We start from the raw sequence: 24,164 nt of genomic DNA, 5'->3' as shown, positions 1-24,164 counted from the left end.
AAGGGCAACTTTCATCGGATTTTCTTCCCGTTTTTTTTCAACCGAGTCTAAAACTATGTTAGCGACTGTGAAAAATGCAATGATATATCGAATTTGATTTGAAATAAAACTGTGTGAGAGAGGAAGACACCACGGGCCTACAAAACAGGCCTCAAAGCTATGCGAGTTAATAAAATGGTGGATATTTGTTTATATGAAGCCTCTCCCAGAATGGGTGGAGCTATGGTTCCCAGAATGGGTGGAGCTTTGAGGTTTTGTCTTCTCTGCAAGAACAAGAACATGAAGACAACAACAACAGCAGAGGGTACTCTATGACCAGCGTCTGCGACGCGGCTAAAAAACAAGTACAAAAAGTTTTAATTAAAACAAAAGCCGCGTCGATGTTACACAATGCCGAGATGCAGCTGTGCCTATAACGTCGATGTTATAGGCACAGGACATTCCTATTGATTCGATTACTTGATGTTATTTTTGTGCAAAGTGAAAATATATCTCGGCGATTTCCCGTGTGTGGCGACGAATTTTTAATATATCTCGGCATTTTCCCGTCTGTTATTTCAGGCGGTGTATGACTGACCATGCCGCGATTTAAAAATATATATATCTCGGCAATTTCCCGTATGTGGCGACATGTGAACGAAGCTATGCTCCTCTCTCCACATTATTGTGACGACGTATAAATTAAATATTTCATCGTGACGTTTGTCATCAAATGGACGAATTTTTAATATATCTCGGCATTTTCCCGTCTGTTATTTCGGGCGGTGTATGACTGACCATGCCGCGATTTAAACAAAATATATATATCTCGGCATTTTCCCATCTGTTATTTCGGGCGGTGTATGACTGACCATGCCGCGATTTAAAAAAAAAAATCTCAATGGACTTGAAGTTACAGGCCTTTGAGAATTCATTTCGTTCTATAAAGGGCAACTTTCATCGGATTTTCTTCCCGTTTTTTTTCAACCGAGTCTAAAACTATGTTAGCGACTGTGAAAAATGCAATGATATATCGAATTTGATTTGAAATAAAACTGTGTGAGAGAGGAAGACACCACGGGCCTACAAAACAGGCCTCAAAGCTATGCGAGTTAATAAAATGGTGGATATTTGTTTATATGAAGCCTCTCCCAGAATGGGTGGAGCTATGGTTCCCAGAATGGGTGGAGCTTTGAGGTTTTGTCTTCTCTGCAAGAACAAGAACAAGAAGTACAACAACAACAGCAGAGGGCACTCTATGACCAGCGTCTGCGACGCGGCTAAAAAAGGTAATTTCCTGTTTTCCCGGACCTTTAACCTCAGCGTTTTTTTTTTTTTTTTCCTCAGCGGTCTGTTTCCTAACCCTAACCCTAACGCTAACCCTAACACTAACCCTGATCCAGGATAACAGGAAAGTAGCAAAAATAATAACCCGGTTTCCATGCACGAGGCAAAAAACCATATGGCCACTGCTTACAATTATTCCAAATTCCTCACTGCCCCAGAAAACGTGGAGAAAGGAATACTGTACTGTAAAGGGTGGGGACTTGTAATACCTTCTCCCACCTGGAGGTGGTGATACACAATACACATTTACATAGAGAAATGTCATCCCTCCCACGCCCCTCTCCCTCCCAATACCACCGGCAAAGATAAAAACACACCTATACATTAATTGGGTCACACCTATACATGCTATACACACCTATACATGCTCATCACATATAGCAAATCTGGATGTAATGGGCCAGAACTGTAAGAGTAGAAGAGTAGCATGCCATGACACACACACACACACACACACACACACACACACACACACACACACACACACACACACACACACACACACACACACACACACACACACACACACACACACACACACACACACATCCGTGAATTATAGAAAGCATGGTTCCCCTCCTCCCTCCCATTATCCTATCTACTCACAACATCCTTTCCCTTCTCCACTCCTTGCAAATGTTTAATTTCACCCTCCTTTCTCTCCTCCCATAAGCACTCCTCTATTTTTGTCAATTGATTCTTCAATTTTTTACTGTTGGATAAAACCATGAATAAATGTTGATTCTTGTAAGATAACATAACTGCTTATTCGTCAAGCCACACCTGCGTCAGCGTGGCGTGCTCTCGCGAGATCTCATACGATCCCGTTCGACTGTTCGAGTCGCAAGGGCATTTTGGTATTTCACAAAACACGTAAGCAAACACACACTAATCACACATGCAGCAGGAGCAGCATTACATTACAATTGTTCACTTCCCCGGCCGTGTATTAGTATAGACATTATATAATGAAGATATGGCCCCAAAAGCCCATCGCGTCTTTTTCTTTGGTGACACATGATGTCTAATTAATGGACGGAAAATCATAATCTGTCTCAACACCAGTTTACAGATGCTTTCAGTTTCTTATATTTTACTGAGTTTATTCTATATATTTGCGCGAGTCAGAGCCAACGTTTTCAAGATTGTTTGCCTTTGAAACTTTCCACAGTTAATGAGAGTCACAGCAGTGTAGTTAGTAGCAGATGTCAGGCGGCACTTGACATTGATCCCCTCGCTGGAACGTGTTCGTACCACGGTATTACCATGCTGTTCAGATTTTGTTTTTGTGGTATGGTTTGTATAGCCTTTGAATAAAATATCGCAACAACTGTTGCTTGAACAAAATGAAGAAGCCATTTGTGTAAATTACATTATCAATCTCACCAATGTATTTATACATCAATAAAGGCATATATGTCGTTTTATTTTTAGCATCTTGTAATATTCTGTTTTTATAATCTTAAGAAACAGCGCAATTATTGGTGCGTTAACTTCGACGGTGTATGAATATAGAGTGCGTTGTTTCCTTGTTAATGTTTTCATTTTTCTCATCGCTGTTTTCTGTAATATTTTGCAAAGGATTTAAATATATGCTCTTCACAATGCTACGCTTATATTTATATGTATATTAAGTGGATATGATCAACATTGTCGTTTACAATAAAAATAACTAAAATGGTAGATGGTAATACGTATCTACTTTTTAACAATCGCAGATATCTTTAATATTTTCTTCATCTTGTGATACATCTATATATATCTATATAATATAAGCAAGCGGTTTTTTTTTTATTACTCGGATAGAATTATCCGCTGATGATGATAGTATGAGAAGTTGAAGAATAAATGGATTCAAAATATTTAAAGGTAGCGCGGGAAAGCGACGGATGTGCCTCGGGTTGAGGAAGCGAGAGCTTTGTGAGCCATGTGAGGTTTATTTGGGCACAAAGTAGTTGTTTGAATGTAACCGCGGGCCTTGGTGAAAATGCCCGTTTCGGTCCAGTGAGACTCGAACCCAGAGCTCCTTCAAGTTCAAGCCGAGATGCCTTTGCGGAAGAGCAGAACCACGGTGAGTACGTGTACCGGTATATTTCATTTGAGGAACGAAATAACTTCTGATTTTTGTATGACTCGGAATTGTTATATTGGATGTCGGATAAACGATGTCGCAGGGTTGTTGCTCTCTGGTTGTTGTACAGTGTCCGGTGGTAACTAAGGGGTTAAATTTACTAGGTAGACCTATGAGTATGATTAAATCATCCGAAAATACGGGCTATGCGATGTATGTATCATGTATGGGGATATGTGTGCACCTTCTGGAGTCGAACGTACAGCATGGCCGACCGACACCAAATTTTGCACACGTACTGGGGGTAGCCAGAATCGAGGCTTAGGAACGAAATCAATCTCCACTCCGAGTCTGGACACGTTATATTGCAAGTGGTTTAATTACTGGGTACTGTCCCCTGCTGCAGGGAGGGGGTATTGACAGTAGAGTAGAGGCCCCATATACTTGGAGTTGTGACGTGGTGCATCCTAAAACTTGAACGGCACTCTGACGTCACGACGTCGACCAATATGATCCGCCCACATTATTACAGCATTATACATACTTGTGCCAAGTTTGATTTGGATCCCTTCATATCAGCTGTTGTAATTGTCACACTTTTACCTGACATTACCTCTGACCTTTGACCTCGTGTCTCCAAAATGTAATCGGTTCATCTTTGCATCATAATATATAATTATACCAAGTTTGACTTGGATCCCTTCAGTCGTTCTCAAGTTATCGCGGTAACGAAAACCTATCGAGGATGGACGGACAGCCGGACAGACAACCCAAAAACATAATGCCCCCGTCGACTTTGTCGGTGGAGGCATGAAAATTGTGCTCACGTGGATCATGGCACCATTTTGTTTCCATCGACAGCTCATCATTCTTTTAAAAATCGCACCCGTGTCCGAAGGAAACGTTTCAATTTGGCATTTTAAATACTAGTGAGGTACCCGTGGGACGGGTGGGAGGCCAGAAGCAAACAGACAATGTTGAAACGGCGAATGCTAAAGCATGAAACCAATAAATTCCACATTCCTGTAGCACCTTCAGTCGCACGTCAGACATGGACAGCAAGTTCGTGAAGGACTTCCATGAAAAACGTATCCGTTCGCAAACAAATGGGTACGTTTGTTCTATACCCAGTCAATGGCGAATCTGCATATGACGATCCGCGAATTTCACGCTGAGAAAGTAGAAACCGTCACGGCATTTCGTCATTCACTTGAACTCGATATCTCTCTTTTTATTCCAAACAGCAAAACTCCAATCACAAATTAAATAACATTAATATAAAAAATAAACTTTCAACAACATTCGTGACATAAACAAATATTTAAATCCTGATCTGAAGTTCCATACGGTTGGGTGAATACAATTACGAATTCAAAATCGTAATTGTATTCATCCAATCATCAATTGATACTTTAACAAAATGATTAACACGATTAACGTTTAACGATTTAACATTACGATTGAATGACGGTTGTATTGGGATATTATCAAACCCGCTCATGGCCGTAATCTGTCCACCTCCGCATTCGCGGCAGGTTCGTAATTCTCATCAAAATCTAAACAGTATTTGTAGAATTTCAATAAAAGCCACATCACTGTTCATGTCGGTAAATATTATTCTATCGTGTTTGGGAAAATTGGAAAAACAATATAGCCTATTTTACTCCCAGGGGTCCCAGGAATACCCACCCAAAATATCGTTACAACAGCCGTTTTTGCGGTACCTTCGAACGGAAGGATGGACGGACGGACATTTGGTGAATTATAGTAAGAGTTTCTAGGCTTTGCCAATTTAATAACAAAATCCATTATAATTACCCTTTTGAACTTTTTCTAATTACCCTTTAGAACCCTTCAGAATTAGCCTTTAGAACCGATTATGCCTCCGCCCACATTATGATATCATTATAATACTTGTACCAAGTTTGCTTTAAATTCTTTCAGCTGTTCTCAAGTTATCACATTTTACCTGACATGACCTTTGACTTCTTAACCCCAAAATTTAATCAGTTCATGTTTACATCATTATACATACTTGTGTCAAGTTTTAATTTAAATCCCTTCAGCTGTTCTCAAGTTATAGACCTATTATGGACTTTGATCTTTGATCATTCTACATAAGTGTACCAAAATTGGTCAGAATCCCATCACTGGTTCACAAGTTATCGTGGTAACGAAAACCTATCACGGATGGACGGATGGACGGATGGACGGATGGACGGATGGAAGGACGGACAACCTGAAAACATAATGCGGCCGGCGACCGTCAACGGAGGCATATAAAAGATGGAAATTGTATGACAGGCGAGGCAGCTGAGCTTTGATATTATCATTAGATATGTCCGCACGGTTCCTCCCAAAGTTTGTCATCCTGCTTGTCGGTGTTTGACTAATACATGAAGGTAATTGCAAAATGTATTGCCGATTGTCTTATTATTTCTGGCTATCACATTTCTCATGCTTGGTTTTGTTTACAAAATTGTAATTGTGGCATCTACTATCAAGGATGTGCCCATAAAACAAAGTTTCAATGAAGAAGAGTCTTGAACTCACTGAAAATCCTTGGTGATGTGGAAGAAAAGGAAAAACGAAAAATATTGCCATATTTTCTATAAAAAAATATCATTTTGGGATTCGTGGAAGACGTTTTTGCATTCATCGTGTTAAAGCCCCTGTCACACCTTGACGATTTAGCCAGCGTATGCCGACGTATCAAAATTGAGTGTTGGTGTGAGTCATACGCTGGCATACGTCGACAAATTTTGTGCATGCACGAAATTTGTCGACGAGCTGTGCGTACTACGTCGTATGCCAGCGTGCTTCAGCGTGCTCTTAACGTAGCCAAATTTTTCATACGTCGGCATACGCTGGCTAAAACGTCAAGGTGTGACAGCGGCTTAAAGACACTTCAGGAGGTAGGCTTCTTCCTGGGATCAAAATGTTTGACAGCTGGATTAGGTGTCTTGAATGGGATGCAGATTATAATCAATAATGTGACATGAAGAATGTTGAACGTCTATGATAGAGGTTGGTTGACAACACTTAAAATGACCCTTGTATATCGTAGCACATTGATGAAACTGATTGACATATAAATGAATTTTGTTTCCTTTTGAACACATTTGCTATTTTTTTTAAAGTTCTCCAGTTGTCTAAATATACAACGTAGTAGTTGAGGTATGATAAACGTACATTGAGAAGTGATGAGATTGATTGGTTTTATTCTAATCGGCAGCAATTGTTGCATTGTGAGCTAGTGAAGCAGCGACAACTGTGTGGATGAGGTTAAACGTCCTAATCGGCGGTCATCTCTGTTTGCAGGCAAGCCAGGCCATGGGACAAGGTCAACTTGATATTGCAACTTTCTTTCCCAAGGTGCGAGGTTCTTTTTATTGTTTATTATTATTACACACTTTAATTTAACTGAACTTTGTTTGTCCCCTTTCAAATCGTTGAGCCGTTCGTTTTCTAGGTTCCATACGTCCTAGAGAGCTGAAATTTGGCCAACGTTCCTCTTTTCTGGTACATTTTCATCTATCAAATTTTTTTTTTTTTTTAAAGAAAGGCACATCCATTTTTAAATTTAAATGGATGACATTTTTAAAAATGGAAAAAAAAAAAGGTTTAAAACTTTTTTTAAATAACAGTGTGTAGCCCTAAAACATGTTTTTTCATTTACTTGTTTATTTGTCTTTCTCCCCACCACTTGCTTTCTTTAAACTCAAATTGCTCTCTTTAAAGTTTATTTAAAACAATGATCTTTTTACTCCCATTAACCTTTTCTAACCCAACAATCTTATTTGCTAGTTTTAGTGTTTCCTCCTCTTATCCTGTTCGTTGATTCCCTTGATTTTTGTCCTTCAGATCTACCTTGCTCTTCCATGAGCCAAACTCCTGTAAAGATAAAAAAAGGTTTAGAAAGACATTCTTGAATTAAAGGAAGAATGCTTTACCACATACATTTTGCAATATCATGATAGCTGGTACCGTAATCAATAGTGTGTAATACCCAGGGCACTTTTCAGATAAAATTCTCAGGAACATCCCAGTTTATATGTGTAACCCATATCCAAAAAGCTAAAGACTGGTAATTTAGTTAACTCAAAAGCAATGGTTTGCTCAACTTTGTAGAGAGCCATTTTAGAGGGTGTTTAATTTGGCACAAGTAAGAGATGGCTTCTAACATGTATGAAACAATATGATGAATGATGTGCCCTAAAGGATGTACCTAACAACTCTTGCCATGTGATATGTGACATCTATCCGATTGGTACAGTAATAGCTCATTAGTAACTCTGAAGTCTTTAGTGAGTCATTGGCTTGTGGTAATTCTAAATATTGTTCAATATTGCATGAGGTATCCCAAAATGCACTGCATTTTAAGATGGCGACACCCAGTAATGAAGGTTGGTTTTGTATTGGTGTGAGAAAGTTTGGAGAAACAGAGCCTTCATTTTATTTCTCGTGGATAATACTCATCCCAAGTTTTGATACAAGTGATTATGGTAACTGTTTTCTCATAGCTTTATTTATGTACAACCATTGTTGTGTTATCCCTTTTGTGCAGAAATCTGGAATGGTTACTTCTCAACCAGTCCTAAATACTGACAAAACTGTGAACATATTGAAGACTGTGACAGTGCTTGAGGATGGAGGAAGTTCTGAAATCAGTGTGACACAGTCTCCTCCACCAAGTGTAGGCTCTTTAGTGAGCTATCATCGAAATGCAAGCGCTGTCAAAAGTGTAAACAAAACTGAACTGAGTATTGGGCAAAATTGCAACCGACTATCACGCAGCATTATCACTCATTCTTCTCTCGGTTCAAAACATCTGGGTGCTTCTCAAAGAGGTGGCGGTAAATTGTTCCTTCAAAATAAGAAAGGGGGAGAGCCGGAGAGCAAACCGTCGATTACAACCCCTGAGGGTCCTTGTACTAAGAAGAGCAGGTCAGATGTACCTTTTGTGAAGAGGGATACAGCGGTTGATCATGCAGATCTACTTCTCGAGGATTGTCTGGAAGCTAAGTCAAGCATGCATCTGAAAAATTGTGCAGAAGTGATTGCGAAAGCAGATCACGCTCTTGCGAAAGAAAATTCCATTAGAATGAAGAGCATTTTATATTCGGGAAATGCTTCAAACATATTTTTTAAGAATCCTCAAAAACATGGTGAGGAGGTAGTGGGTGGACCAGACAAGCAGCCATCTGTTGATGAAGATGTATGGATACCAAGACCGGCAAAAACCTGGAGACCATTTGATCGGAGTCCAAAAGAAGTAGATGATGATGGAAACTTTGCAATTCATATGACGCCCACTGCAGAGGACATTGGTGCGGAAGAGCACAATCATTTTATCGTTGAGCCTTTGAGTTCACATGGTATGTCTTTTGAAGAATCTCACAGATCAGCACACAATTGTGATTCTTCAAAAGGGGAGGTTTTGGAATGCGCTTCTATGAAGTACAACGATGCTGGGCTGTCACCTAACAAGGACGGCATTGGTATGTCATCTTTAAACATGTTGCTCGGCATGGGGAAGCACACCAAAGCTACAGACCTCACTTTTGTTGACCTGGATGCTACGTTGCATGACGTGGGGAAATCCACCAAAGCTACAGACCTCGCTGTTGAGGAAAGTTTTGTGGACCTGGATGCTGAAACAGTCGTTGCATGTCAATCAAGGCGAGAGGTGCCACTGGACTGCATTAATATGGAGTGGCATCTCAGCAGCACAGATACTCTTAAGAACTTGACCACTGCAGAAGAAGATGCCATGAACAGTGCTTTTCCAGATGACCTCACGGAAGACCTCTTGGCTGCGTTGGAGGAAAGCTCTGGACTCCCAGATGAAGAGTGAGCTTTATATGTTGTCCCAGTTTTGCTCGTTGTTGTTTTGTTTGATTTGGATTGTAAAATGTGTATCGTTAGAGAGCAGCGAATTATTTTAATGAATATGGATCGATGACTCGAGTTAAGTAGGATTTGTTTTAATTTTTGCTGCAAGTGAAGCCAGTTTACTTTGGATTTTGTGGACTGCAGACGCATCATGTACTCTGCTAAGCTTTTAAAAGCTGCTTGAAGACCATGCATGATGTCGGGACTCATTCCTTGATCTTGGAAATAATGGTCTGACATTACTGTGGGGGTGGTGCCATTTAGACTTTTATAGTCTGTAAGGTTCTTGAATCCATATGCATTTTTGAGTATAATCTTCGTAATTTTCAGGAAATACTGTCATAATATATACCAACCAAAAACTACTTGATACCAATTTTTGGGTGCCCCCAATGTGGGCCAATTTGGATTTCAAAATGACCACTATTTATAGCATATACTGTACTTAATACCACTGTACCATTATACTTTATATACATTTACCATTATACATTATCAAGGGAGGCGTAAAGCACCTCTCCCTTTATATCGTTACTCTGTATGCAACTTTAACATGAATGAATGAATGAATGATCGTTTTAAGGCCATTTTCCCCGCTAGAGTGGGGGTTAGCCTTGCGGGCCCCATGACAATCATGGTTCCCTGTTTGAGGCAATGTTTTTATGGCCGGATGCCCTTCCTGACGCCAACCCTTGGTCACGCTCTTACGATGCGCAGGGATACGGTGTACCTATTCTAAATCGGGGTACACACCGTGATCATTCATCCCAGCAAGCTGGTACTCAATTTGCCGACCTCGGAAGGATGACAGGCTGAGTCAACCCCCCTGGCGTTAATTCAGTGATCGACCGGGATTCGAACCCAGGATCCTAGGATCCCAAGCCGGCACCCTAACCGCTAAGCCAACACCAGGCTCAACTTTAACATGAAAAATGAATGAATGATCGTTTTAAGGCCATTTTCCCCACGAGAGCAGGGGTTAGCCTTGCGGGCCCCATGACAATCATGGTTCCCTGTTTGAGGCAATGTTTTTTATGGCCGGATGCCCTTCCTGGCGCCAACCCTTAGTCGCCTCTTACGATGCGCAGGATACGGTGTACCTATTCTAAACCGGGGTACACACCGGGTGTACACACCATGGTACACACTAACATGGGGACTGAAAATTCGTTTCTCGGCTTCTACTTTACGAAATTGATTGCAAATTTCAGACGTAAATCCTTTGTACATTGAGGTAATATGTTCCAAATTTCAGCAACATCCGTTCACGCATTCCTGAGTTTTCTTAAGAAAAGTCTCAAAGGTTATACATCGAAACTCCCTGAAACTTGGAATATACATCGGCCAATGCATCTAATGAATTAATGGCTTTCAAAACAAATTCCACCTAAGTGCCATCGTTTTTGCTTTAAAATTAAATATATACTAGGTGTGTTCAAAAAGTATGCGACCTTAATTTGTCGTGCGTAAACAAATGAAGCACGGGAGGCGTTGATTGGTGCACGTATGTAGGCGATCCTAATGCGCACGCATGAATTTTTTCCCACCTGCAGAAGCTGTCATTCGACGGCAGACCGCCAATGAGTGAGGAAGTGTAAGTGAGCGCCGTCGGATTTTCGTTTTTGACAAAATGACGGAAAAACTTGAACAACGCTACTGCATCAAATTTTGTGTAAAGCTTGGCGATTCCCAAGTGGAAACGATCCGCAAGATTCAACAGGCCTTCGGGGACGAAGCAATGAGCACCACACAGATAAAGGAGTGGTACAACCGCTTCAAAGATGGCCGCACATCAGTGGAGAGTGAAGCACGTTCGGGTAGGCCCTCAACATCCCGAAATGAGATCGTCATTGACCAATTGAGGACCCTGGTGATGCAGGATTGTCGAATCACGATCAGAGAACTTGCAGACGAGGTGGGCGTCAGCATTGGATCCGTTCATTCCATTATGAAGGAGGATTTGGGCTTCAGGAGAATCTCAGCGAAGTTCGTACCAAAGCTGCTAACGATTGAGCAGAAGCAACTCCGTTTGGAGATCGCACAGGACATGCTGGAGACTGTGAACAGCGATCCCAGCTTCCTCAACACAGTGATCACTGGCGATGAGTCCTGGGTTTATGAGTACGACCCAGAAACCAAGTTGCAGTAATCACAATGGAAGCATCCAACATCCCCGAGGCCAAAAAAAGCAAGGCAGGTCCGCAGCAATGTCAAAGTCATGCTGACCGTCTTCTTCGACTCCAGTGGTGTGGTTCATCACGAGTACGCACCACACGGCACAACCATCACCAAGGAGTATTACCAAGAGGTTCTGCGTCGCCTTCGTGACGCTGTGCGACGCAAACGGCCGGACCTGTGGGCAGCGGGCAATTGGCAGCTCCATCACGATAACGCACCTGCCCATTCTTCACATTTGATAGAGTTTCTTGGCCAAACACAACACACCTGTGCTTCGTCAGGCTCCCTACTCTCCCGACATGGCTCCGTGTGACTTCTGGCTTTTCTCCAAGCTGAAAATGCCCCTGAAAGGGACCAGATTTCAGTCCAGAGAAGACATCATGCGGAATGCGACGGACCAGCTGCGCGCCATCCCAAAAGAGCCGTTCCAGCGCTGCTTCCGACAGTGGCAGAACCGTTGGGAGAAGTGTGTGGCAGCCCAAGGGGATTACTTTGAAGGAGATTAGTGTAAGTTTGTTGTATCTGGATACGAGTATTTTTTACGAACAAAGGTCGGATACTTTTTGAATACACCTCGTATATATATAGAGAAGGGGAGGGGTAGGGTGGAGGGGGACGGAGGGGGGAGGGGGAAGGGCGACGGAAGGGGATGGCCAGTCAACAATGACGTTGCAGTTCTCATGGTCGGAGAGCAGCACAACAATCGGACATAGTCCTGCATATTCGCAACAGCACGAAGCGGATTTTGGAGACTCACCGATCCTGTGACGTCCTCCAGTACCGGCGTTGCCGGGCGGGGGAAGGGAGACCCGTACATTCCCAACCCGTACATTCGCCCTCTCGACTCAAGCTCACTCGGACAAAAGCCTCGCACAAATTACACCGTGAAGGCCCAATGGTCATGTCTATGCCACAAATCACGGGCGCACTGAATTGAAAATATATAGAACGCTCATACTCCGTGAAAAGTGAAGTCGCCGTGTCGCCATCTTGGTCAGCACGACTCGACCAACTCGCTTCGCCGATCTCGTTTTGTGCGGAAATAAACTGCTCCAATAGGTTACGGAAGGGTTGTGGAAAGACGTTTCACAGCTGTTTCAAAGGCATTTAATTCATATCGCACAAAATCGATACAAAACACGATCGCATAAAAGGTGAAAAAACGTGTGACGTGTGACGGGATGGAACATCACGTGATCGCTCTGAGCGAATCAGTCTGGCGGCAGGAATGGAACATCACGTGATCGCTCTGAGCGAATCAGCGAGCTGCTCTGGAACCGGCTGAGATTAGCGGGTACTTCGCTGAAATGCGCTGAGGTAAATATGAATAAAAAATATGGATCGTCAAATATTTTGAGTTCGGCCATGTTCGTCCCACGCTCAATGACCATGTCTATGTCAAATATCAAGCACGTAAGCCTCTCCGTTTAGGAGTCTATCGGTAACATTACACACACACACACACACACACACACACACACACACACACACACACACACACACACACACACACACACACTGTGTTTTATATATATAGATATATATATATATAGATATATATATATATATATTTATATATATATACATAATACATATTGTTGCGGATCTCCCGAAGCCCGTAGACGTACAGAGGGGGGGTTAAGCCCCTTTTCCCCCTCGGGTCTTCGTGTCCACGAGGCCGAATCACCACTTCCACAGCGAGCGTGAAAAAGGGTATCGGGTCGACGCCGCACATACCTTTGACCCACGCTGCCACGAAAACGGGGACCGGACTTCGCACAAGCCACGCTAATCGAATACGCCTGAGCGGTGTGCGTATCACGTGACTTGTGCCGTTACCTTTTATTGAACCCGATTCGAGCGGTTCTATTCGTACGATGCCAAGCCAATTGTGAAAGGACGGGAACGATCAAATAAGAGGAAGAACACGGTTTATTATTTATGTACAATAATCAGGATAAAGGAAAGGGGACACAGAGCAGATGCTTAATCAATCTTAACTTAAAGCCCAGACAAAGGGCCCTCTCACTCATGCGGGGAAAAAGAAGGAAGGAAGTTCACGCGCCAAACGCGCCTTGCCGTCGGTCGCTCCGGGACAGCTCGCCCGGCGTGGCCCTCTGGTGGTCACGGCACGTATGCAGGGAGCCCAGATAGGAGGATCGTCGGCGGAGGTGGCTCCGGAATGGATCGTCTCCACAAGCGTGATTAATACAGCCACAGAGCGCAGGGCACAGGGCACGGGGAATGTTCGTGTACAATGAGACTATTACAAGCAGTTCAAGCAGTTACAAGCACTCCGACTTGTTCAGGAGCTGGGCGATTCTGATGCGTTCTTGTCTGCTGCGGTTCTCTCTCCGACTTGTCTCTGCTTGTTCGGAGCAAACTCTGGCTCTTGCTGGCTCCGACTCTCACAGGGGCTCCGACTCTGCTGAGGCGGGGGGCCCGGGGCAGGGTTTTATGGCTCCGCCCCAGCCTTACCCGAATGTTCCATGCCCCTCCTCCCATCGCCGTGGTGAGCCACTCCCCTCGAGCACCGATTGGCTGCTCGCGGCTTACCGGCCACTCCCCCTGCAGCTCCTCCCTTCGGCCTTGCCAGACTTGTTCAGGCCGAGCACATGGTATTCCAGCCTAATCGAGGCCTACCCACTGGCCTGCTCAACGCAAAACTAACACAGGAAAGGAGACTACGCTTACATTTACAAAGAGATAACTGAACTACAGCGAGGCTACATGTTGTGGTGTGTCTACCTACGAGGGTGGTTATCCTTTATTCTCAAAACCACAATAATATATATATATATATATATATATTGTTACGGATACGGAGTACGGCTCTTCCCCCTTAGCAAGAGGTGGTTAGTCCCTTGTCTTGTTAAGCTGACCGTCTCCGCTCCTGGCACTTGTAACGCTCTCCCGCGGGATGGAACGGATCAGGGTTATGGGTCCAGGGTTTATCCCGAATACCTTTATCCGTACCTCCGCAGAACAGGGAGGCAAGTACCGCTCGAACCCCGGTTTTAGATGTTATAATTGCCGAGCGGTTTTAGCAACCCGAAGTTCGAGTCGTTTGGCAAAGACTAACCCGATCCATATGCGTTGGCCAAATCGTGCCACAGGTGTGCAATGATGGAAACCTCTAAAGCGAACGAACGAGCATGAAGAAGAAGAAGACAAAGTATGCAATGACAGGATTTATTACTATTTACACACAACTAAGCAGAAAGGAAAGGAAAGGAAATGTGATTTACAAGGCAATGGAATTGAAGGAGCAGGAGACATAGTGCAATTATTAACTTAACTATACAGTCTTACTTATAAACCCCAAGACAACATGAAAGACAGATGAACAATTAGACTTACACGAATGGGGAATTGCAGAGTGGATTGGCTGGAGGGAGAGGAAGGTTCAGCTCGGACCGAAGCACGGTCGGGCCGGGAGGGAGCAGCCGCCGCCCTCTTGATCGGTCTCGCACGGCGCGTTCCTTCGCGGCCATGGTCGATACTGCCGTTGAAACCCGAAGCTGCTGTGGCTGAAGCTGCTGCGTGCTGCTGCGTCGCGTGCTCTTTCAGGGATTCCTCCGCCTTATGCGCCGCGTGCTTTCCACCGGTTCATCTGCCTTCTCTCTCTCCCTGTGGGGGCGTCGGCTGCGGGTTATATAGGCCAGACCCTCAAGCCGACGCAAACGTTCTCTCCACGCCCTCTCAAGGCCAAACCCCTCATCCTTGGTTGGTCGGCAAGGGCTCTCCTGGCTCCACCCTTCGATGACGAGGTGGAGACACGCCTTTCTTCCTCGACTCGACCGCGTGCTCATTGGAGGCAAATGCAGCAAACCCAGCAAACCTGTCACTTTGAAGGTGCCATGGGGGCGTCGGAGGGACCTATCTTATTTAATTGATACAACGCAATGAATTTAGTGGACCACAGAGCCGTATACTGACATATATTAAGGACATAACTACCGAGGGGAAATCTATGATTGGCTACTTGTGTGCGATGGATTAACTAGGGGCGACCTCTGATCTTTACAATTGGAGGGTGATATTTACAGGGAATATTTACAACACACAAAAGGGTATATTTTACAACAAATTACACACAGGATTCTCAAATCCTCAACAATATATATATACAGTGCATTCAGAAAGTATTCAGACCCCTTCACTTTTTTCACATTTTGTTATGTTGCAGCCTTATGCTGAAATCGTTTAAATTCATTTTTTCCCTCATCAATCTACACTCAATACCCCATGATGACAAAGAGAAAACAGGATTTTAGGAAGTTTTGCAAATTTATTAAAAAGAAAAAACTTAAATATCACATTGACATAAGATTTCAGACCCTTTGCTATGACACTTGAAATTTAGCTCAGGTGCCTCCCATTTCTCATGATCATCTTTGAGATGTTTCTTCACCTTGATTGGAGTCGACCTTTGGTAAATTCAATTGATTGGACATGATTTGGAAAGGCACACACCTGTCTATATAAGCATAAGGTCTCACAGCTGACAATGCATATCAGAGCAAAAACCAAGCCATGAGGTCGAAGGAACTGCCTGCAGAGCTCAGAGACAGGATTGTGTCGAGGCACAGATCTGGGGAAGCCTACAAAAATATATCTGCTGCATTGAAGGTTCCCAAGACCACAGTGGCCTCCATAATTCTTAAATGGAAGAAGTTTGGAACAACCAGGACTCTTCCGAGACCTGGCGGCCCGGCCAAACTGAGCAATCGGGGGAGAAGGGCCTTGGTAAGAGAGGTGACCAAGAACCCGATGGTCACTTTGGCTGAGTTCCAGAGATCCTGTGTGGAGATGGGAGAAACTTCCAGAAGGACAACCATCACTGCAACCCTCCACCGATCTGGGCTTTATGGCAGAGTGGCCAGACGCAAGCCTCTCCTCAGTGAAAGACACATGAAAGCCCGCTTGGAGTTTGCAAAAAAGCGCCTAAAGGACTCTCAGACTGTGAGAAACAAGATTCTGTGGTCTGATGAAACAAAGATTGAACTGTTTGGCTTCCGTCTGGAACCCCTCAAATTTGACAAAAAAATTAAGAAGAATTGCATCTTAATGCGTTTTCTGTTCTTCTTTTCGGGAGGCGATCTGGGAAATGCGTGGTTTTGTTTTGGCAAGGGCCACCCTCAAATCATTTTCGCATGCAAGCCTGCTCCTTTTCTTTGTTTTAATGTCCACCAGTTTCGAAAACGCATGCTCGCAGAGATACGTTGTAACGAACGGCGTCAGGATCTCAAGGGCAATTTTAGCGATGTGAGGATACCCTTCCATTTGGCTGCATCAAAACGTTGAGAGTGTTGTGCCAAAGAGTTGTTGTTGAGTCTGGCTCTGCTGAAGTTTGATGAGGTCGTCGATGTATTGGTCGTTGACATCTGCCGTTGCAACGTCGAAAGTAAACGGCTGCCGCACCCATGCTGGGTATTGCTCTTGGTCGGGGAAGTAGCCGTCGAATGACTTTCCCAGCTCATCCAAGTGCGTGGCAATCGCTTGCTTCAGCTCCCCCGGTACAGCAGTGCCTCCAACTTCAGACTCATCTTCGATCCCGCTCACGCACTCGTGCAGTAGCGAAAAGTTCGCGAAGTTGTCGTTCTCTGTTCGCCGCCTTCACAACGGTAACTTCTTTCGGAAAGCGCTCAGCTTTTCTTCAGATTCAATGACATTCACTCCACCGCCCTGCATCTGGCAATTGAGATGATTGAGTGCGTCGAAGATGTCAGCCAAGTACGCCAAGGCGAGTATGAACTCTGACTCTTGGAAGTGCGTTGCATGCAATGCTGGTGTTCTCGCAAAAACAGGGCTAATTCTACAAGCAAGGCAAAAACATGGCTCACTACCTTCCCTCGTGATAACCATCGAACGTTAGAGTGGTAGAGAAGGACTTTGAATTCAGAGCCGATTTCATTGCACAGCTCTTTGAAGATTCGATGATTCAGATCACGGCTTCGCATGTAATTCACAGTCTCAACGACGATTTTCAGAACATTGGCCAGTTTTGGAGGCAGGGTTTTTGATGCCAGCACGTGTCTGTGCAGGACGCAGTGCGTGACGATGATGTGTCGTGCATCGGCCTTCACCAGCGCTCCAAAACCGGAGTTGCATCCCAGCATGGCTCGAGCTCAGTCCGAGCAAACTGCAGACACCATGTTCCACGAGAGGCCGTTGCTTCTGAAGAAGTCGTCCAAAAGCTTCTTCACGTCAGCTGCCTTCGTCGTTGTTGTGAGAGGCTTGCAGAACAGAAAGTCTTCCTTGATCTCGTCTCCTTTGACATAACGCACAAATAAGATGAGCTGGCTCTAATTCGAAACGTCGGTGGCCTCGTCGAGTTGAAGGCTGAATTTCGTCGGGCTCGCGACTAAATCTGCAACTACCTGGGCGAGGATGTCGTCGCTCATGTCGTCAATTCTGCATCTGATAGTGTCATTTGAGAGTGGAACGAGAGACAACTTGTTTTCAGCAGCTTTTCCCAACATGATGTTGGCCATCTTCAACGCGGCCGGTTTGATGAGTGTCTCGCCAACGGTGTGCGGTTTGCCCTGCTTTGCGATCAGGTATGCAACTTCATACGACTCTGTGAGGATCGGTTTGTCAATTGGAACGAAGCCGAGAGTGGGCAAGGTAGCACTTGCGTCGAATCGGACTCTCTTCAATTTGAATTCATCCAGCGTTGCGTCTTTGTACTGCCCCTCGCCGTGCAGTTTTTTGAAGTGTTCCCGTAGTTTTGATGGTGCTAGGCTGGAGTTGCTCAACTTGACATTGCATAGCATGTATTGAGGACGCTGACTTCCGTCCCGTTCCGTCAAACTCGTGAACCCGTACCGCACGTAATCCTCCGACCACTTCCTTTTTTTTGCTCGACATACTGCAAAAAAAAGAAGAAAAAAAGTAACAAACTGATCTTAATTGAGTTCGGGCAAATAATTATATGACAAAAATTTAAAAAGGAACATGCTTAAATATAATCAGTACCCCTCTGAAAACTGAGAAATTTTAACGAAGAAAACATAACTTATAGTTACGATGGCGGGATTTATTATCTACTCAACTCTGTCACCTGAAACCCCATTATAATATTACATAGAAAACTGCGAATTGTTAGTTTTGAATTGCGACCAAAGGAGTTGTATCACCTCCACCTAATTTTCTGAGTAATTCAATCATATTTTATAATCACCATCCACTTTTGACTTTAATATAACGTTGAACCCACCCTGCATATCCACAAACATTTCCAACTTACTTTTCAATTAATCAGTAACTCCAAAGTAAGGCGCGACCAATGACGCACGGCACACGGCAAGCTAATCGAGGCTATTCACTGGAATTTCTGAACACCTGCAAAGTCCAAAATCCAGTAAGCAAGTAAGCACTATCAACAGAATAATTAGCAAGTTGCTCATTGATTCAACTTACTACAGTCGGTGTGAAACAACTTAATCACAAACACAATCCTGCCAAATCTCACTCTCTTACTATGTCTCTCCGAAAAGATCGACTGGACAACCCTCCCATCTACTTTCTCAACAATCCTCTCCAAGAAGTTCTGTCACTCAAGCTTTTGGGTCTCACTATCTGCCATGATCTTTCTTGGGAAAACCACATTTCCAAGCTGGCCTCCAAAGCCAGTCGCCGACTGGGCATCCTCCGTCGTGCGAAGTCCTTCCTCGGCACACCTGAGCTCCTCACCACATACAAGGCTTTCATCCGCAGCTCAATGGAATACTGTTCTCCCCTATGGGCTGGTGCTCCTGCCTCACACCTGGCTCGGCTTCACGCTGTTGAATCCAAAGCTTTCAAAATCATTGGAATCTCCCGCGATGAAGCTATCTCTGAGGGCCTTTCACTCACTCACCGCAGGCAGGTAGGTGGTCTTTCTGTCTTCTACCGACTCCTCTCCGGCCTTGCTCCCCCAGCTCTCTCCGTGCTCTGTCCCCCAAATATTCCTACAGGTCGCACAAGATCTGCCAGCAACCCTCTGATGGTTAAACTGCCGAAATCTCGGCTCTCTGCTCACCTTCACTCTTTCATTCCTCTTTTCTCCCGCCTGTGGAACAAACTCCCACACTCCCTTCAATCCCTCTCCTCCCTCCAGGTCTTTAAAACAGCTGTTCACCACCATCTCTTATCTTCCCCCATCCATAACCTTGATCTTTTCTACCCCCACTAATTCACCCCAGATCCACCTTGTTTGAAATTCCAACTTATTTCCTGGAAATCCTGGCAGTGTCCATATGTTTATACCTCTCCCACCCCCCCCCCCTTCACATGCCTCCCCCCCTTCACATGCCTCCCCCCTTCACATGCCTCCCCCCCAAAGCCCTCTCCCTCCCACAGATCTCTCGATGTCTCCATGTCTCTCGGTCCCTGCTCTCAAATGTTGTGTTTGTGTCCTTCCCCCTCTCTCCCCGTCTTGTCTGCCGCTCCCGATGTTATTTGTTTTATGTGTCTGTTTGTCTTTCTGTGTGATTAATTTTCGCTCTTTCACGAGCCTCGATCTTGTATACAAAAAAAAAAAAAAAAAAAAAAAAAAAAAAAAAAAAAAAAAAAAAAAAAAAAAAAAAAAAAAAAAAAAAAAAAAAAAAAAAAAAAAAAAAAAAAAAAAAAAAAAAAAAAAAACAGACCAGAGAAACCATGAATGGGATGGGAATACAATTACAAATAACATTTCCATTCGTTCGTAACATACGTAGCAAAATAATAATAATATTAATAATAAGTGTAATTACACATAGATTCAAAATTGATACAAAACTAAAAAAAATAAAAAAAATTGCAATGCGTTTTGGAGGACCTCTGCCGAACCCCTGAGACTGGCTCACTGAACCCCTGGGGTTCGATCGAACCCAGGTTAAGAACCACGATCTTGCTCCCATATAGCAGATTGGCAGTATGCTCATTGTTAGGTGACCGCCCAGCATCGTTGTACTTCATAGAAAGCGCATTGCAACCATAGTTGCTTGACTTAGAATTACCGGCCTGGCAGGGGTATATTCTGCTGTTAAATGGCACCTTCCCATTGGCACGGCAACCGAACTAGGGGCCACACTCTCTTTAACGACCCCCGTCTATTTAGTATGGTCGAGTGAATGGTTATTGGCTAACACCAAGGCCAATCACAGAGGGACAGCTTCCCCTCTAGCTATGCTTATGCCTATGTCAGGCCAGTTAAGGAAGACATCAAAGAGTTGGTCGGAAACACTTCACTCATTTAACAAGCATATTTATTTCCAATCACAAGCACATAAACATTTATTTATTCACAGCCACATGCAAAAAGAGCACATGTAAAAGATGCAAGAGAAAGTGTCTACCTACCATAACACTTATGCAGCCCACTTAAACGTGGATGTGACGAGAATTATGAGGAGGTAAGGGGAGATCGGGACATGGAACAGCTCCAAGCTCACCGGATGCAAACAATGCGGGCCTGCATTGATCCTAATATGAATAAGGGCAAATGCACATGAAACTGAGAGCAGAAATCCATCAGTGTGATAGGCACAGGTAGTTGAGAGCTGCCAGGTTCAGTGACTGGTACCGAAGAGGACACATGCCAGAAGTAGAAGTTGATATCAACTCATCCTGGGAATTCTTCCAAATAAATTTGCTCTCTCATGCACAGATTTATCCCATCTCGTCTTCAGTTGTCATACCCTTCCTCCTCCACATGGCACATTTAATCTTGCAGTGAGGCAGTTGCCCTGAAACAACTTGCATTCGCCTAATCATTAATAATTTCCCTAATCTAATCATTAGGCCCTAATGGAAGGCGAGTACCACTGAAGGTAATCTCAGTTCCTTTCACAAAGCTCAGAACAAGTGCTTGTCTACCCTCAGGGGAGCCAGGAAACAACATTTCACAACTCTCAAGACTGAACTCTCAAACCTGTCTCCCTCCTTCAAATCCTGGTGGTGTCTGGTCAAATCTGTTCTTGGTGCTTGTTTCCCCTCCACCACCCATCACCTCAAACTGCTACACAGCTGACTCCACACGTGAAAAAGCTGAATGCCTCTACTCTGTGTTTGCTTCAAAATATTGTGTCCCAAACCCATCGCTGTCTGTACCCACCTTACCCAGTCGAACCCAGCTGCTCCTGGACTCTGTATCCTTCTCTCCTGACAATGTGGAGAAGTTTCTGTCAAACCTCGACTCTGATTCTGCAACTGGACCAGATAGCATCAGCCCACGGGTCCTAAAATCCTACTCTGCTGCTCTATCACACCCTCTCTTTGTTCTCTTCACGCTCTATTTTGCTCAAGGTCATCTGCCATCAGCTTGGAAATCAGCCAACATTACCGCTTTACACAAAAAAGGTGCAAAAACAGATCCTTGCAAATACAGACCAATCAGCCTGCTCCCAATCATCAGCAAGGTCATGGAATCCATCGCTTTCCGATATTAAATCCTTCCTCTTCTCCAATGACTTGATCTCTGATCATCAATTTGGATTCAGACCAGGCTATTCTACTCTGGACATGCTGCTTCTGCTGTCTCAACAATGGATGGCGGCCCTCAATGCCAAACAGGAAATCAGAGCCGTCTCCCTTTATGTATCTCGTGCCTTTGATATGGTCTGGCACCCCGCCCTGCTCACCAAATTATCCTCCTATGGTATCCATGGAAATCTCCACGCATGGCTTGCGGACTTCCTCTCCTCGAAGTCAACATGTGGCTCTAAATGGAATTCCCTCATCTCCACTGCCTGTCCAGGTTGGAGTTCTTTAATGCAGTATTCTGGGCCCTGTGCTTTTTCTAATCTTCATTAATGATCTCTCCGACTCTCTGGAAAATTCTCTCTATCTTTTTGTTGATGACTCCACCCTCTGCCGCTCCATCTCTCAACCCTCAGATCGGCAGGCTGCAGCCTCTTCACTGTCTGCCGACTAGGATAAAATCACAAACTAGTCAAACACTTGGAACATGTCTTTCAATCCTGACAAATCTCACACTCTCACTGTCTCTACGGAAAGACCATCTGGAAAACCCTCCCATCTACTTTTTCAACAATCCTCTCGAAGTTGTGACTCAAGCTTTTTGGTCTCGCTATCTGCCAACTGCCATGATCTTTCCTGGGAAAACCACATTTCCAAGCTGGCCTCCAAAGCCATCCTCCGTCATGCGAAGTCCTTTCTTAGCACACCTGAGCTCCTCACCACATACAAGGCTTTCATCCGCAGCTCAATGAAATACTGCTCTCCCCTATGGGCTGGTGCTCCTACCTCACACCTAGCTCGGCTTCACGCTGTAGAACCCAAAGTTTTTAGGATCATTGGTATCTCCTGCGATGAAGCTGATTCTGAGGATATGAAAGGACAAACAGATGGTGTTAAATTACGGGAGGTGAAGGGTTGAAACGTTATTGAGGAATGGAAGCACAAATTGTGAAGATTAAGAACGGCAGAGTACAGGATACTGGATAAATTACGAGATACTTGATGCTAAACCTTGGAGTCCCAGGAAACCCCCACAACGCATATGTATATCAACCCTCTAGTCATCGGGAGGGAATCTAACTGACAAATCTAATCAATGGCATAGCTCATCTGGGAACCTACCTTTCTCTGGTATGCTTGGGGTGAATTGGCAAAACAGCAACAATATATACAGTAATGCACCCACAATGACGTCATTAATAGGAAGGCTGATTCCACACGCTGGCATTTTGATTTTCGTGCAGTTCAGGCCAAACACAATCGCCATGCCCCACCTTTATATTGCTGAAACGTAAACTTTCGGGACCATGCGAGGTAGTGCTTCATTAACTCGATACATTGCCCAAAAAGGGAGGGTTTCTGCAGAACTCTGTTCAGCAGGTCCCTGCTTGTGGGAGAGAATGTGGTCACTGACACTAGCTAGCCTTCATGAGCAAGAGTACTTCTTCATTCTACATCCCATTTGCATATATTTGTCTTCATTAGGACAACCTCTTTTTATGCCTCGGAAACCCGAGAATTTTTTTTTATTTCTGAAGAAAAGTTATTAAAAATTTTTATTTCCGAGAAATAAACCGCTGTATGGAAAAAATTGAAACTTGGCACATTGTCAAGTACCCCCAATACTCCAATAGGTAACAAAAGCATGATAATGACCATCGGTGAAGTGGTATACCAGCCAAAAATGTTTTCATCGAATTCCTTATCCTAAAAATCGAAAATTGCATGCACATGATCTATGACCCATTTTTATTGAAATATTACATTTATGACATCATAGGTCACATGGTTTGGCAGCCATATTGGATTTGACCTAAACCCTTAAAAAAACATCTTCTCCCAAACCATGAAATAGATTGACTCCAAACTTTGTGTGTCATTGACTAGGCATGGTGAATAAAAGATGATCACGAAAACATCATTGGTCACATGGTGTGGCAGTTACATTGGATTGAAGGAAAATATTTAATAATTATATCTCTGAAACCGCTTACCCTATCGATGCGAAACTTTATACAAATGTCATCTCGCACCATTGTTGCATATAGTTTGAATTGATGGGAACCTACCTTTCTCTGATGGGAACCATGGCTGATGATGGGAACCATGCAGGGCACATGGTTTGGCAGGCATCTTGGATTGAAAAATTAACCTTTATCCGATCAACACGAAACTTCACAAACGTGATCGCCTCCCCATAAATATGCGAAGTGTACATTTTAAAGGTCATATGTCATGTGGTGTGGCA

General features: G+C 44.0%; 1 protein-coding gene across 2 annotated transcripts in view; it reads left to right on the top strand.

Annotated features, from left to right (window-relative positions):
• Positions 1–3,149: 3,149 nt before the first annotated feature.
• DNA2 (DNA replication helicase/nuclease 2) overlaps positions 3,150–24,164 on the top strand; it is a 105,147-nt gene continuing 84,132 nt past the window's right edge. The window contains exons 1-3 of one of the 2 annotated variants that reach the window (XM_078783682.1): positions 3,150–3,397; positions 6,719–6,772; positions 7,965–9,250. In XM_078783682.1, coding sequence (XP_078639808.1) covers positions 3,371–3,397; positions 6,719–6,772; positions 7,965–9,250 — 1,367 coding nt within the window. In that variant the 5' untranslated portion in view covers positions 3,150–3,370. The remainder of the gene's footprint in view (positions 3,398–6,718; positions 6,773–7,964; positions 9,251–24,164) is intronic. The other variant, XM_078783683.1, reaches the window with a different exon arrangement.

The sequence above is a fragment of the Myxine glutinosa genome, chromosome 8, assembly GCF_964187855.1.
Source record: "Myxine glutinosa chromosome 8, kmMyxGlut1.1, whole genome shotgun sequence".
Lineage (NCBI taxonomy): Eukaryota > Metazoa > Chordata > Myxini > Myxiniformes > Myxinidae > Myxine > Myxine glutinosa.
This window is presented reverse-complemented; position numbering and strand designations above follow the sequence as displayed.